General features: G+C 44.9%; 1 protein-coding gene across 2 annotated transcripts; it reads right to left on the minus strand.

Annotated features, from left to right (window-relative positions):
• Nucleotides 1-3019: 3019 nt before the first annotated feature.
• Nucleotides 3020-11331, minus strand: PRSS23 (serine protease 23). 2 transcript variants are annotated; one of them, XM_074917605.1, is made up of 3 exons: nt 11228-11277; nt 10570-10640; nt 3020-6202 (listed from the first exon to the last, which is right to left on the minus strand). In XM_074917605.1, exon 3 carries the CDS (start codon nt 6187-6189, stop codon nt 5071-5073), a length of 1119 nt encoding a protein of 372 aa, XP_074773706.1. In that variant the 5' UTR covers nt 6190-6202; nt 10570-10640; nt 11228-11277; the 3' UTR covers nt 3020-5070. The 2 variants fall into 2 exon arrangements, with proteins under 2 accessions (XP_074773706.1, XP_074773696.1); XM_074917595.1 differs by lacking the exon at nt 10570-10640 and having other exon boundaries at nt 11228-11331.
• Nucleotides 11332-12488: the final 1157 nt, after the last annotated feature.

Here is a 12488-nt window from a genome sequence, read left to right on the forward strand (position 1 = left end):
ACCTTTTCTGTATGATGATGAATATCATTCAGCTTCAGCTCTGAAGTGGGACTTTGTTTTAGACAAGCCTTTAATGAGCTTTTGCAAATGTGAACTTTTTTTGTCCTCTTCGGACCTGTCCATAGCAGTCAATACATCTGGCTTCATCGTTAAGGGGATGCAAAAAAATAAATCTAAATCATCATTAAATTAACATCTTCATGTATGCAAGCTATGAAAAATCACAGAATTTGTGATAATGTGGCATAAAATAGTTATAGGAAATCATTTAGGATAAGCTGGAAAAATTTATTGTACCTTAATACTGCTGTCACTCCAATATGGGCTAACAACCTTCATGCTCCCATCACATGTCGGTATTTCATGAACATGCTCTTTGTACTGAGTTGGCTTGCCAGAAAAAATGCTATCTCCTCACCAAATCAGCATGAGGGGTGATTTCCAAAACTGAAACGAGTACAAATGAGCAAATGGCAGTTAACGTGTATCAGATACTTTCACCATATGTGCTATTTAAATGGAGATCTTATATCATGATCATTTGCTTGGTGAAGTAATAGTGTTTAACTTCTTGTAGATCTGCTTATCTTTTAAATGGATTTTGTTGTAAAAAAATTATTGTCCATAAAAAGTTTACAGATGAACATTCATTGTCTCCCCTTGAGCCACAATCACAGTTAGAGATCTTTAGATAAAGACCATAATTACTGTAAAAGATCTTTAGATAAAAACCTGTATGATCCTGCTCCATGACTCAACCTATTCCCATTTAGTTCAAAATCAGTCCACACCCCAAGCATCACTGATAATTTTATTCTGGGAATAATCTGTGCTGATAATAGTGTTTAGAGCATGCTAAGATGTTTCCCTTATCTTGTTTAATCATTTACCTATAAAAGCCCACACTACCTTTAACAGCAGGCATAAAGCATGTGCAACTTAACAGTCATCACGTGAGACAAGAAAAAACATCTTGTGGGTGGAAAAGATCAGGTTCCTAATTCTAATGTCACTGACACTTAGCTTTTCTTGTGTACCTGTAGACAAGCTGCAGTCTAAACTTCTCATAGGAGCTGCACGCTAGCTTCAGAGCTGGTATTTACGCACTCATTTTAAGAGGCTTAATTTACTGCAGCTCCTAAGTTTTTACTACACCTCGTAGAACAGGGAATGGAAATGAACAGTATTATTCATAAAAATGCTACACACATGCACATCCATACACGTGATACACACTGCAACCAACTCACTGGGAATCCTGTGATGCGAATCACATTGCCCCTTCACTCTTTGCTGCTCTTCTCTATCCATGTTTCCTCTTTACTCCTAGAAAGTAAAGAAGTTTTTACCCACCCGTCATACTTGATCCACTCTTTGAAAGCTTCTCTTCTCAAGGCCTGTGCATATTGCATTGGCACGCTACCAAAACTCGCTAACAAATGGCAGATTAAGAGGAAACACGGAAAAGAATTTCAAGCATGTATTATACTTGCTTGGAGTTCAGCGTGCAACTTTAAGGCTGCCCTCTTAAACAGGCAGGCCTGGGAATTCAGTTGCCAAACAATTACAGATGCAAGGAGAATACCTTTCCTCTGAGAAAAAACCTCGATATTCTGTAGTCTTCAGTAGGCTAAGTTCACTGTGTGCTCTGGAAACGCTCGACATGGTCTGTGGTTTCTCAAGACCTCAGTTTCCACCTCCAGTACTGTTCTCTGAGGGAGCTATATCACATTTACTAGAATTTTTCGTATGTCAGACTCCTAAAGATGCAGGAGCAGAATACTGTAATCCTTTCCACTCACAACCAAAACAGCCCCCCTATACCCATCTGCTGTTCTGCCTTAAGATACAAGAACAATGAGGCACTTGATTCAGTTCTGCAAATTATCGGCAGTTATGATCAGTTGGACAATAACATTTCTGGTGTCATGTCTGTATATAGTTACTCATGCTTCCTTGGTGAACTACGTTGGCTGCATGGTTTCTCATGGTTTAAAGGTCTGGGTTTAAAAGAGCCCCATTTACAGCATCAGAGCAAATATACCCTGAATGCAATTTCCAGACCTGCCTGGCAATGGCCCAGCCCCGCTCTGAATGAATACGCTGGCAAAATTACCCTCAGCTCGGGTGGGCCCAGGTGAAACAATGTTGGGCTCTAGCACAACTGTTCTGCCCACATTATCTGAGATTTCCTTTTCTTTCCAAAAACAATCTGGAATGTTTGCCTAGGGTGTACAGTACAAAGGGACTCTCCCACCCCTGATTACACTAAACTTGCTGCATACTTTTTTTTTAAAAAAACTTGCTCACATTACTCAAGCTCATTTGCCTTCTGCACAACTCTGCTCTGACAGTCATTTTAAGAGCATAAAAGATCTTAGTCTACAGTCCAACGAAGAAGTTGAGAACATAGGACCAGTGGATGGGAAATGTGTTCCAGAACCCAAGAGTGATGTTCTCAAGCCCACAGGATGTAGCGTGCACCTCCAGAAATAATGAAAGGTGTATGGATGGCAATTCCCAGATCAAAAACCAGAACATTTCTGCACTGCAGTCTTCCTCAAAAAAATGTGGGTCTCACTGTTGGCTTCAGAGGAACTTTTTTCATATTGCATCCACTAAAAGAAAAAAAAAGATGGACCTGATTTATGATCTTATACCGACTGGTTCAAATTTCTCCATCATTTATTGATCCTAAAGTTAATTAAAAAAATGTGACTCTCTAGTCTAATACATTATTTTTGGCTGCAACTAATCTGAGCTCATGACTGGCTTCGGAACTGCAAGAGATATATGAAAGCTAAGACTGATTACTACTGTCCAAAGACACAGACTAATTAAGCCTACTGAAAAAAATAAAAATTACTTCTATAACAGGTGGGACAAAAGAAAACTGAAGGAAAATAAACAGCATTGAGGATATTAATACATCTGTTCTGTATCTGAATGTCCTAAATAACTAACTGAAATGAGATTGAAAGTACAACCCAAGTATAATACAAATACAAGAATGTCTGCATTGAAATTCCATAACTTTTCTTTATTCACTGTGATACATTCAAACAAAAGTGCTCCAGATAACAGCCATAAAGTAAAGGAAATGAAAATAAAAAGGCAAAAAAAGACCATCAGATACATATGGTGATTATTCATATTTCAAAGCATTAGTAACTGCTTGTATCTGAGTGCACCAAAAGCCCACAAGGGTCCACGTTTTTGTACGCTGCACCTATAAAAATAATAATCATAGGCAGCTCTAGCAAAAAATGTTTTTCAGAACTAGAGCCAAAGCCATCACAAAGATAAAGCACCATCAGGCATATGTTTACAAATGCCATAGTAATTAGTAGAGTGTAAGAAAGGCTTAGCTGAATTAACATTTTCCTTGTATAGCATAGGGAAGCTCTGTTTAGAGTCATTCCTTCCCAGCTCTGATATTTCACATCAAGGACTTGCATTTTCCCCACAACACCAAGCACTATGGGCAACTTGGGAAGTTTCAGGAGACTGAGAGATGGATGGAAGGGAAACTGGAACTGGAGCCAGTGTCTATCCTATTTTAAAAAAATAGTATTGGCATGGCAGCATGTACTTAACCATGTTACTGCAATATGTGGCACAATCCACCTGAGAAACACTGTACAGACCACACTGACTTCCCAATGCTGTTTGCTGAGCTACGAGTATTTGGCTGGACTGATTTTGCCTATAAAAGACGGCTCTTGTTTCAAACCACGCTTCTGTTACAGTAAAAAGGTAAGTCACTGTTATCTATCAGAGACAGCAGAGCATCACTTCATAGCAAACTCAGATTGCACCCTATAATGTGGCTCTATTCCAGCTGCAGAATTCCTGAACTGTGCATTTGTCAAGAATTATTCACGACTCAACAGTTCGACGGGGAGGATTCCTACCCCAAACAACACAAGAAACAGAAGTCAAGATTCCATACAAATTACACTGTCAAAGGTCAAAGGGATACAAGAGAGACACACTCACTAATCTAGGGTCTCTCTACCTGGTATAATTTTAAGTAGCACACCATGGATCTTCCACAAAAAGTGGGGAAACTCAGTAGAACCCTTGTCCTGCTCTCCCCTTTACCTGCTTTGCAGGCAGGAATTCAGATGGCCAGCAAGACCCAACACAGGCTTCCCCTCTGAAAATCTGAGTTGCTGACGCAAGATTTTCCTTAAATATCTAAGTAGGTCATAACAGAAAACAAGTCTCTGTGCCCATATACTTTCTATAATAGTATAGTCATAGGGATCCTGCTAGGTGTAAGGCTATGCCCCAGCTGCTGTGAAGATTTAAGCCCATGTATGATTTGTGTTTCCCAAAGCAGGATGCAATGGCACTGCTCATAAGACCAACATCATCTTCACAGTCAAGTCCTTGCAACATCAAGGTCTGTTTGCTCAAAAAGCATTTTTCTTAACTATGTTACTAATAAAGTCTCAAATCACTCAGGCCGAAAGAAGGTTAGAAGTCTGATGCAGTTATTTACCCTTCACACTGTTTGTGTGGCATTCATCTCCCACAGCACATGCCTTGCCCTTTTCACACTCCCTTTCTCATGCAGGAACACAAAGCTGTAATGTTTGGGTTGCAAACACCATTAAATGCCCCTCTTCAGCCCCCATCAGCATAGAAATATTTTCTTTTAAAAGTTCAGATCAAAGCATTTCTACTAATCCTAGGATTTATTAAAACAAACATTGTAGGCATGAGATAGTCAACAGCGTCCCTTTTATAAGATTCTTTGGAGACGGTTCTGATTTCATACTGTTTACTGATCCGCCCCTAATTAATCTTCAGTTGCTCAGCGGCAAATTCAGCAAGTCCACCTGCTCCTTCCCCACCCAGCAGACGTTCTCCCCAGTTTTGAGCTGTAATGACAGCACCACACAGCCCCTGTACTAAGAACAAGGTGGCTTGCTTTAAAAGCTATATATATCACAGCCCGATGTTACAAGGTTGTATCACACACATCTGCAGCAGCAGTCTAGCCATTCCTCAGATGAGTAATTAAAATCAGTCATTAAGTGCTTTCAAGGAGTTTCATTGTCTTTATCCTTCCCTGCAGTCAAGGTAGTTGCCTTTGATCCAGTAACAGATCTGTGCATATTTGAGGGGTGTGATGCGAACAGCTACATTGAAATCCTGTGGGGTGCCATTCATGTCCACCCACTGATGGCCTGAAAATATTCCAATAATTTTACGCTCCCACTTGTGATTCTGCCTCTTCCACATCCTCACGTACACCCCAGATCCACTCGCACCCGGCTGGGCATCGCACTGCTGGTACAACAGGTCATATGTTTCATCTTTGACATCACAGAAACGGTAAACCAGGTTTCCTGGACGATCGTTGTCATAACCAGAGAAGTGAATCCTTCCTCCAGGCAGGTGTCTTGCTGGTGGGCTCACACCTATCTTCATAAACTTTCTTTTATGAGGCTTCTTGAGCTCCAGCAGAGCATAGTCATAATCCATGCCAATGTCATTGGCATTGCCTTTGATCCATCCTTTGGGGACATGTGTCCGTTTCACTCGGATCCACTGGAATTTCATTTTCTCAGGCATTGCCGAGTTGGTGATATTGGCCCCTTTGCTGCCATCTTTCAGTTTGGGCTTTAGGAACCCCACCCGCAGTTTCTGAGCTCCTTTGACGTAACTCTTGCCATCATGGATACAATGAGCAGCAGTAAGAACGTGCTTTTCAGCCACTAGCGTCCCAGTGCAACCTGTAGATAGCTTCACAGATGTGGAGAATGGGTAATTCAACAAGAAATCTTTTCCAAAAATGCTAAACCTGCTGTCATAGCCATAGATCTGCCTCTTAGTTCGAGATTTGCCTTGCGACCCATCACCGCTGTTGCTCAGAATATATATGCCCACTTCAGTTTCGGTGAGGCTACCATTAGCGTACAAGGTCTCATAGGACAGGTAGTTCTTCACTTCTTCATAAGTTGGCAGCGGAGAACTTTTGTGGCATGCTGGGCCACAGGGAGATACAACTTCCAGTCTGGCTTCTGCATCAAACTGTGGTTTCTCCAAGTTAAGGGTGGACTGTGGCAGGATAACAGGAACTCTGTAAGATGGCCAAGTTGGCTTCCAGTGAGAACTGGAGGGCATCACATCTTTAGCAGCACACAAAAGGAGGATTAAAGTAGACAAGCCTGCCATTCTGAATGCTGGCCTGTAGAAAGCAAAAGGCAATCCAGTTACTCACCCAAACATTTTGCAAGATTAATCTATCTTGATAAGTAATGGCTTGCTGACCAAGCCCAATATAATGAGGGTCAAGCAATTTGAATGGAGCCAACTATCATTAAGTACTTCAGATTTCTCTGTGTTAAACTAATGCCTTAACCTGTATCTTAAAACAAGTATCGCAGGTTAACACCAAAACACAGGGCATTTAACCCTTAGGTGTGCTGAGCCACCAGCTCCCAGCTGACATCAGTGGGAAGTTATGGTATTTGTCTTCACATGGTGTAAGGAAAATTCAGACTCTGTGTAAATTCCTGCATTCAGAAACCATAGCTCCTGCACAGTAGACGTGTCTTACTTCAGTTAGATCACTCTGAAGGCTCCTATCTACTGATTCCACTGAGAGAGGTCTTTAAATCACCTCACACCATCTGCTGTCTTAGCCAGAGGCATCAAGCCAATGGTAGGAACAGACGGGTGGACAAAGAAGGTAACCTGAACAGGAGCTGGGTTGCAGAACATGACCACACAAGAGACCCGCTTCCCCTTGCAACTCATGCCAGAGGAAGGTTTCTGCTCCACATAGCATTTGCTCTCCCCTAGGCTCACATGAGAAAGAGAGATATGATTACACGAGGGCAGCTAATGAAGTAAATTTACAGTTCTTGATGGAATTTTCAGTTATCGTACTGGCTTATTCCTTTATAAACTCATTTAATTAGAAATGCAAACCAACCCCCCCTGAATACAGGGAGGCAAATGGGACTGTAAATGTGTTTATGAACCACAGGCAGAGTGCCTCAGACTGCAGAGAACAGCGTGCACCAGTACTGTGTCAAGAAAATGTGTAACTTTAGTTTATTTGAAAATTAGCCATACAGCTGAATTGCTGCAGGAGGTATTGCACCCTGGGTGGGAAGGCAGGCGGGATCTCCCTCATACAAAGATTATTCAAACAAAACTTCACAATTATGTTGAGCTTACACATATTTAAAACCCTGCTGAGGTTACACTGATCACAACTGCAGGATCATTCCTGAAATACCTCAAAGGAGTAAACCAAAGCAAATGACGCAGAAGATGACCACAGCTATCTATGAATAAAAAAGAAAAATCCTTCTCTCCAGTGCTTTTTGTAGGACTACTCCATCCCTAAGCTGTACCAAACAAGAATTCAGAAGCTGCACACTGCTAATGCCCAAAGGTGTCCAACTCAAATATTGGGCCTGGGTTCTTCCACTGTTGGTAGCGTCCTCTTTGGGAATAGAGGCTATAGTTAAAGCACACAATGTTCAAAATATCAGTTGACTCATTCAGGATATCAAAACATTTCCCTTCCAAACAACAGATGCAGATGAACAGAGCTGATGCTACTGATGTCACAGAGGCAGGTACTGAGTCTTCCAGAAGTGACCAGACACTCTGTTGGTAATTTTTTCATTAACACACAGGACATCTTTAAATGTATGGTTTTGTTGGGTTTTTTTGGTTTTGTGGGGTTTTTTGTTTGTTTGTTTTGTTTTTGTTTTTTTCTGGAAGGGTCAAGCTCTATAGTATGTGTTGTTTTACACCTAACAGGCAAGTCGAGAAAATACTGGGCATTTTAAACATGAATCAGGACTGCATGATTTTGGATGTCCCAAAATTGGAAAATACTTATGTAGTCAAGGAAAACCAGCAGCTCCTCTGGCTCCTTCCATGGCAGAGATTATTATTGGATGTGACTAGGTTTTGCAAGTTATGAAATGAGGTAGTCTCACATTGGTATAAGGTTGGGGCAGAGAGCACTTGCTGTGTATCAAATATACTTGCTGTATAACAGTGATTAGGAAAACATAGAAAAAGAAGGTAATAGGGACAAATGATACCACTCCATCCCCACAAAGACAATATACACTGGCATAAGTCAGCTCTTAACTCTGCTTGTGACAGTGAGAACTGTATGCAGAAATGGTTACTGGTCTTCCAGTTAGAAGCTGAGATCAGACTAAATCACAGTTAGGCTGTGCAGCAGGTAGCAGATCCCATTATCAAGAGCATGTATTCATAAGCAGTCTGCTCTCATCTGCTTCACACCAAAGTTGTTCCCACAAATTACATGTGAAGCTTTCCTGATAGATAGAACCTTTGTCTAAACTGCGTCACTCGTAACACTTCTTGGATCTAAAAATTATTCATGCTAACTGAGCCAATACTGGCCTTTGGTTGGTTTATTTAGCTGGCAGGGGAAAATTAGAAGCATCTTTGTCAGTTGTTGTATTTGCACAAGCAGCGAGATTCCCTCGTGCCTGTCAGCACAGCAACCCGATGAAGGGGCTGCGTGCCCAACAACTTTTCTGCTCCCTCAGAGTATCGCCCGGGCTGAGAAGAGGAATTGCCTCTCTGCAACTTGCCCTCCCTTATCTCCCTACCATCACCACTACAGCAGCGCCAACATTTCCAAGGCAGTTTTAGACAGCAGAGGGCAGCCGCTCTGTGAAGAGAACAAGGCAGGAACGGGGCCCTAAGCTGGTCCCCAAAAAAGCCTTCAGAAGATGGTTACTGTGTCTGTGCTGTGCTCTGTAAAGTGGAGCTTACTCCACGTTACATCTCTGAGCAAGACTTCCTACACTGCTCCCGAGCTGCTTCTGTGCTATGATCACATTGCAGACACATGGGATATCAAAGCCTTTTCATCAGTTACAGAACTTTTCTATTTTTTAAAATGTTATTAAAGCTTAACAACAAAATACTGTAGTGAGTTGATACCTGACCACAGAAGCTAAGCAGTGCTCAAAACTCAAGACATTTACTGAACTTTTCGCAATTATGTCTTACCTAGTGACATAACTTGTATCAGCTCTGAAGTAAATAGAACAAATATGTCATTTATAATAAGATGCCGAATTAGTGCATAGTACCTCTTCTGTGTAGATCCTTCCTCCTGAAAATATTAAGGTTAAGCAGAAAAATGAAATTTAAAAACTAGTCTAAATGTAAAGAGAGACCTACCAGTTAGCTCCTTCTTTCCTTTTCCTTTCTCTTTTCCTTTTTGTTTAAAACAAAACCAAAAAGCTGTCGAAAACAGGGCTGACACTTTCTGCGTTCAGCTGCTTACTCGAGGGTGACCCTGAATGATGTTCTCAAACCGAACAAACTGGTAAGAAGCGTGTACTTCCCTGAACAGCTATCATAAAACGATACTGAATGAATTACAATGTGCTGCTCTAGCGTAGTACTGTTCTTCTGTTTCTATTTAAACTGTGTCATAAACTCAATCCACCCTTTGACTCAATACAAAGCCCCGCTCTGATATCCAGCCTAGGAACCCCCTAGAAAGCGGTTTGTACATAATCGCACTTGCTAATGGCATTAAAATTGTTTCGAGAATGGAAACAGTGACAGCTACCCCGGGGCTCCCCACGCTGCTAAAACACTTCACAGACACGTTTTCCTGCCGGCTGCGGGCATTCACGCCTTGAGATAGATGTTGGTGAAAGAGAACTGCCTTGTTCAGGACGGACATGAATCATTTTCTAATAAGCAAGTAATTCTTTTTTTTTTTTTTTTTGCAAGAGTTCACTAATTCAGGGGTGGGTCATGTAATAGATGGTTAAATAACAATAAAACTTGGAACATCCAGTATGAAAGCCCATGAACCAAACAGTCTCCATTGCATTTTGAAATGAAGAATGTTTTTCCACAGCGCTGGAAGCCAGAATGATTAATACGGGGGGGGGGGGGGGGGGGGAAAGGAAGGAAGAAAACAGAGACAGTAAGAGACAAAAACCTGCCTCAAACCAAATTATAAAGGTGAACTCAATCACTGTCACTACCGTGCCAAAATATCTCTGCTGCTCCTCTTCGTCACCCAACTTGTTAAAACACAGCAAAAATAATTGAGTCGTGCTTTACGGAACCTTTGCTGCCATTAAAGTCTAACATCTCTATCAGCCTGCCTGCGGTGCTGAGGGTGGTGTGAGGGTTGCACAGCCTTCCCCACTAGACCGAGGGCTGCAAAAAAGAGTATCTCAGAAAACCTGAAACGAACTTTGATGCTGGCAGGCCAAGAGCATCTGTTAACATACACAACGGCCTCAGCGGGTATTTTGACACGTTTGTCAGCGACACAGGCACACACGGAGGAAAGGGATCGTATTATGTGTTTACTACTTAGTCCCATTCCCACAGAATAATTCCACTGCCTCCTTTCTTCCCTGTTCTTTTCTCCCTGCATGTAAAGCAGCTTCGGTTTCACCGTACAAGAGCAAACTGTGATCCAGGCGGACAGTGACGGTCAACCTGCAGACCAGGGTAAGCGGCAGGGCAGGACATGCGCCCCCGGGGTGCCCACACCGACCCCTCGGACCTCACCTGGGGCAGGAGGCAAACAACTGCCGCAGGCTCCAGTAACCGCTTCACTGAAGAGATCGTGTCATGTAGTTCTTTAAAAAAAAAAATTTAAAAATCCCCAAATACTGATGTTCTTAGCCACGGTGATGAACCAAAGCAGAGGACCGCTGCGGCTCAACCGGAGAGAGCTGCTGCTGACGCCTCCCGAGTGCGAAACGCAGCAAAGGCGACTTTTCTATCGGCTGTTTCCTCACCAGACGCCCCTTGCAAGTTAGTGACCGGCCCCACGAGCAGCGGTGCTGCCTGTCCCGGCCGCCCCAGCGCCGGGGAGAAGCCGCGTTATCCCTTTTGTCTGCCCGCCGCCGAGGAGGCGGCGCCGGGTGCGTTCCCGTGGATGCGAGCCGGGTTAAAGATTAAGCTCTGCGCGGAGGGCTCGCCCCGAGCCGAGCCGGGCCGGGCCGGGACGGGACGGACAGCGGCTCCGCAGCCCGGCTGGCGGCAGCGCCCGGCGGGGACGGCCGGTGCCCCGCAGCACCGGGCTCCCCTCGGCAGGTGAGGCGCTGGCCCGGGGACACCGAGCGGCGAGAACGGCCCTCGCCGTCCTCCCCGCCGCCCCTCTGTCCGCCGGCGTGACCCGCACCCCGCGGCACCCTCCCGCCGGCGGCGACCCGCTACCTACCAGCTCCCCGCGGCGGCGGCGGCGTCTCCGGGAGCCGCTCAGGCAGGTGGCGGGGCCGGTCCCATCCCTCCCGCCGCCTCCGCGGGGCTGGGGGGCGCCTCCCCCCTCCCTGCTTCCCTCCCTCCCGCCGGGCGCCTTCCCTCGGAGGCGGCGCCTCCCGCAGGTGGCTCCCGCCGCCGCGTCCCGCTCCGCCCCGCAGCGCTCCCGGCGGCGCCGCCGCCCTCTGCCCGTCCCGCCGCCCGTCCCTCCGCGCGGGCCTGCCCCCGCCGCCCCAGTGTTCCCGCTGGGGCGTCACCCCCTTTTTCTTCTCTTTTACTGCTGTTTTCACTTATTTCCTGAGGAAAACCATGTGGTTTGTTTGTGGGTTTTTTTTTCCCCATCCTTGTTCGTATTCGCGGCGTCCCGGCACTGCGAGCAGCGCAGGGGCTGCCATCTCCTCCCCCCAGGCTACCCCAGGGCTGGGGAGGGAGGATTCTGGGGGGCAGTGGTGGCACCTTCGCGTCCCCGAGGGCACCGGGCTCTTTGTCCCCAGTGCCTGGGTCCCCAGTGTGGCAGGTCCCTTCTCGGAGGGTCCCCAGGCGTGGGGTGAACCCCCAGGGTCCCTCCTGCCGTCACAGGGCATAAGCTCCAGGGGCGCTGTGGTCTGTCACCTATGTTGTCTCATCAGGCAGATATTTGAATTTAATTGTCAGTCGCATTCTTGGCATGGCTTTTAATTATCCTTCTTGCATCCTCATAATGATATCTGTCGAGAAAAGAGGAAATCGGAGCCAAGAAGGCAAAAATCCTGCAGTATGTTTAAACTCTGAGAGAAAAATCTGCAAAAGGTTTTGCCAAAATTCCCAGCTGATCACCATTACCCCAGAAAGGAAATACAAATTTCACAGGAATCAATTTATTTGCTGACTTCTACTGACCTCTTCACCCCACTGCTACCCTTACAAAGGACCAGGAGAGCTTGAAGCATGGTGAAAGCTCTGTCCCATGCACAGACCCTACGTGAGGAGCTGAGATGTTACAGGATCTTACATTCTTAGACGTGATTTTTCTAATTTGCCTTTACTTGGGCCTAGCACCAACCCCATTTGGGTCTGTGGAAACGTTTTAACAGATGGCTGGAAAAAGCAAGTGCTACAAAAATCTCAACTATTCAGACAAGTCTTTCTCAACTATGAACGATCAGAGGAGAATTACAACGTGAGGGAGAGGTCCCCAGGGGTAGAGGGCAAATGTCTCCAGCAGAAACACAGCTAGAGAATAC

Source organism: Athene noctua, chromosome 1, assembly GCF_965140245.1.
Source record: "Athene noctua chromosome 1, bAthNoc1.hap1.1, whole genome shotgun sequence".
NCBI classification, from domain to species: Eukaryota; Metazoa; Chordata; class Aves; order Strigiformes; family Strigidae; genus Athene; species Athene noctua.

Excerpts from the sequence above, each read along its gene's own strand:
- PRSS23 (XM_074917595.1), bottom strand. The coding sequence starts at position 6,189 with ATGGCAGGCTTGTCTACTTTAATCCTCCTTTTGTGTGCTGCTAAAGAT.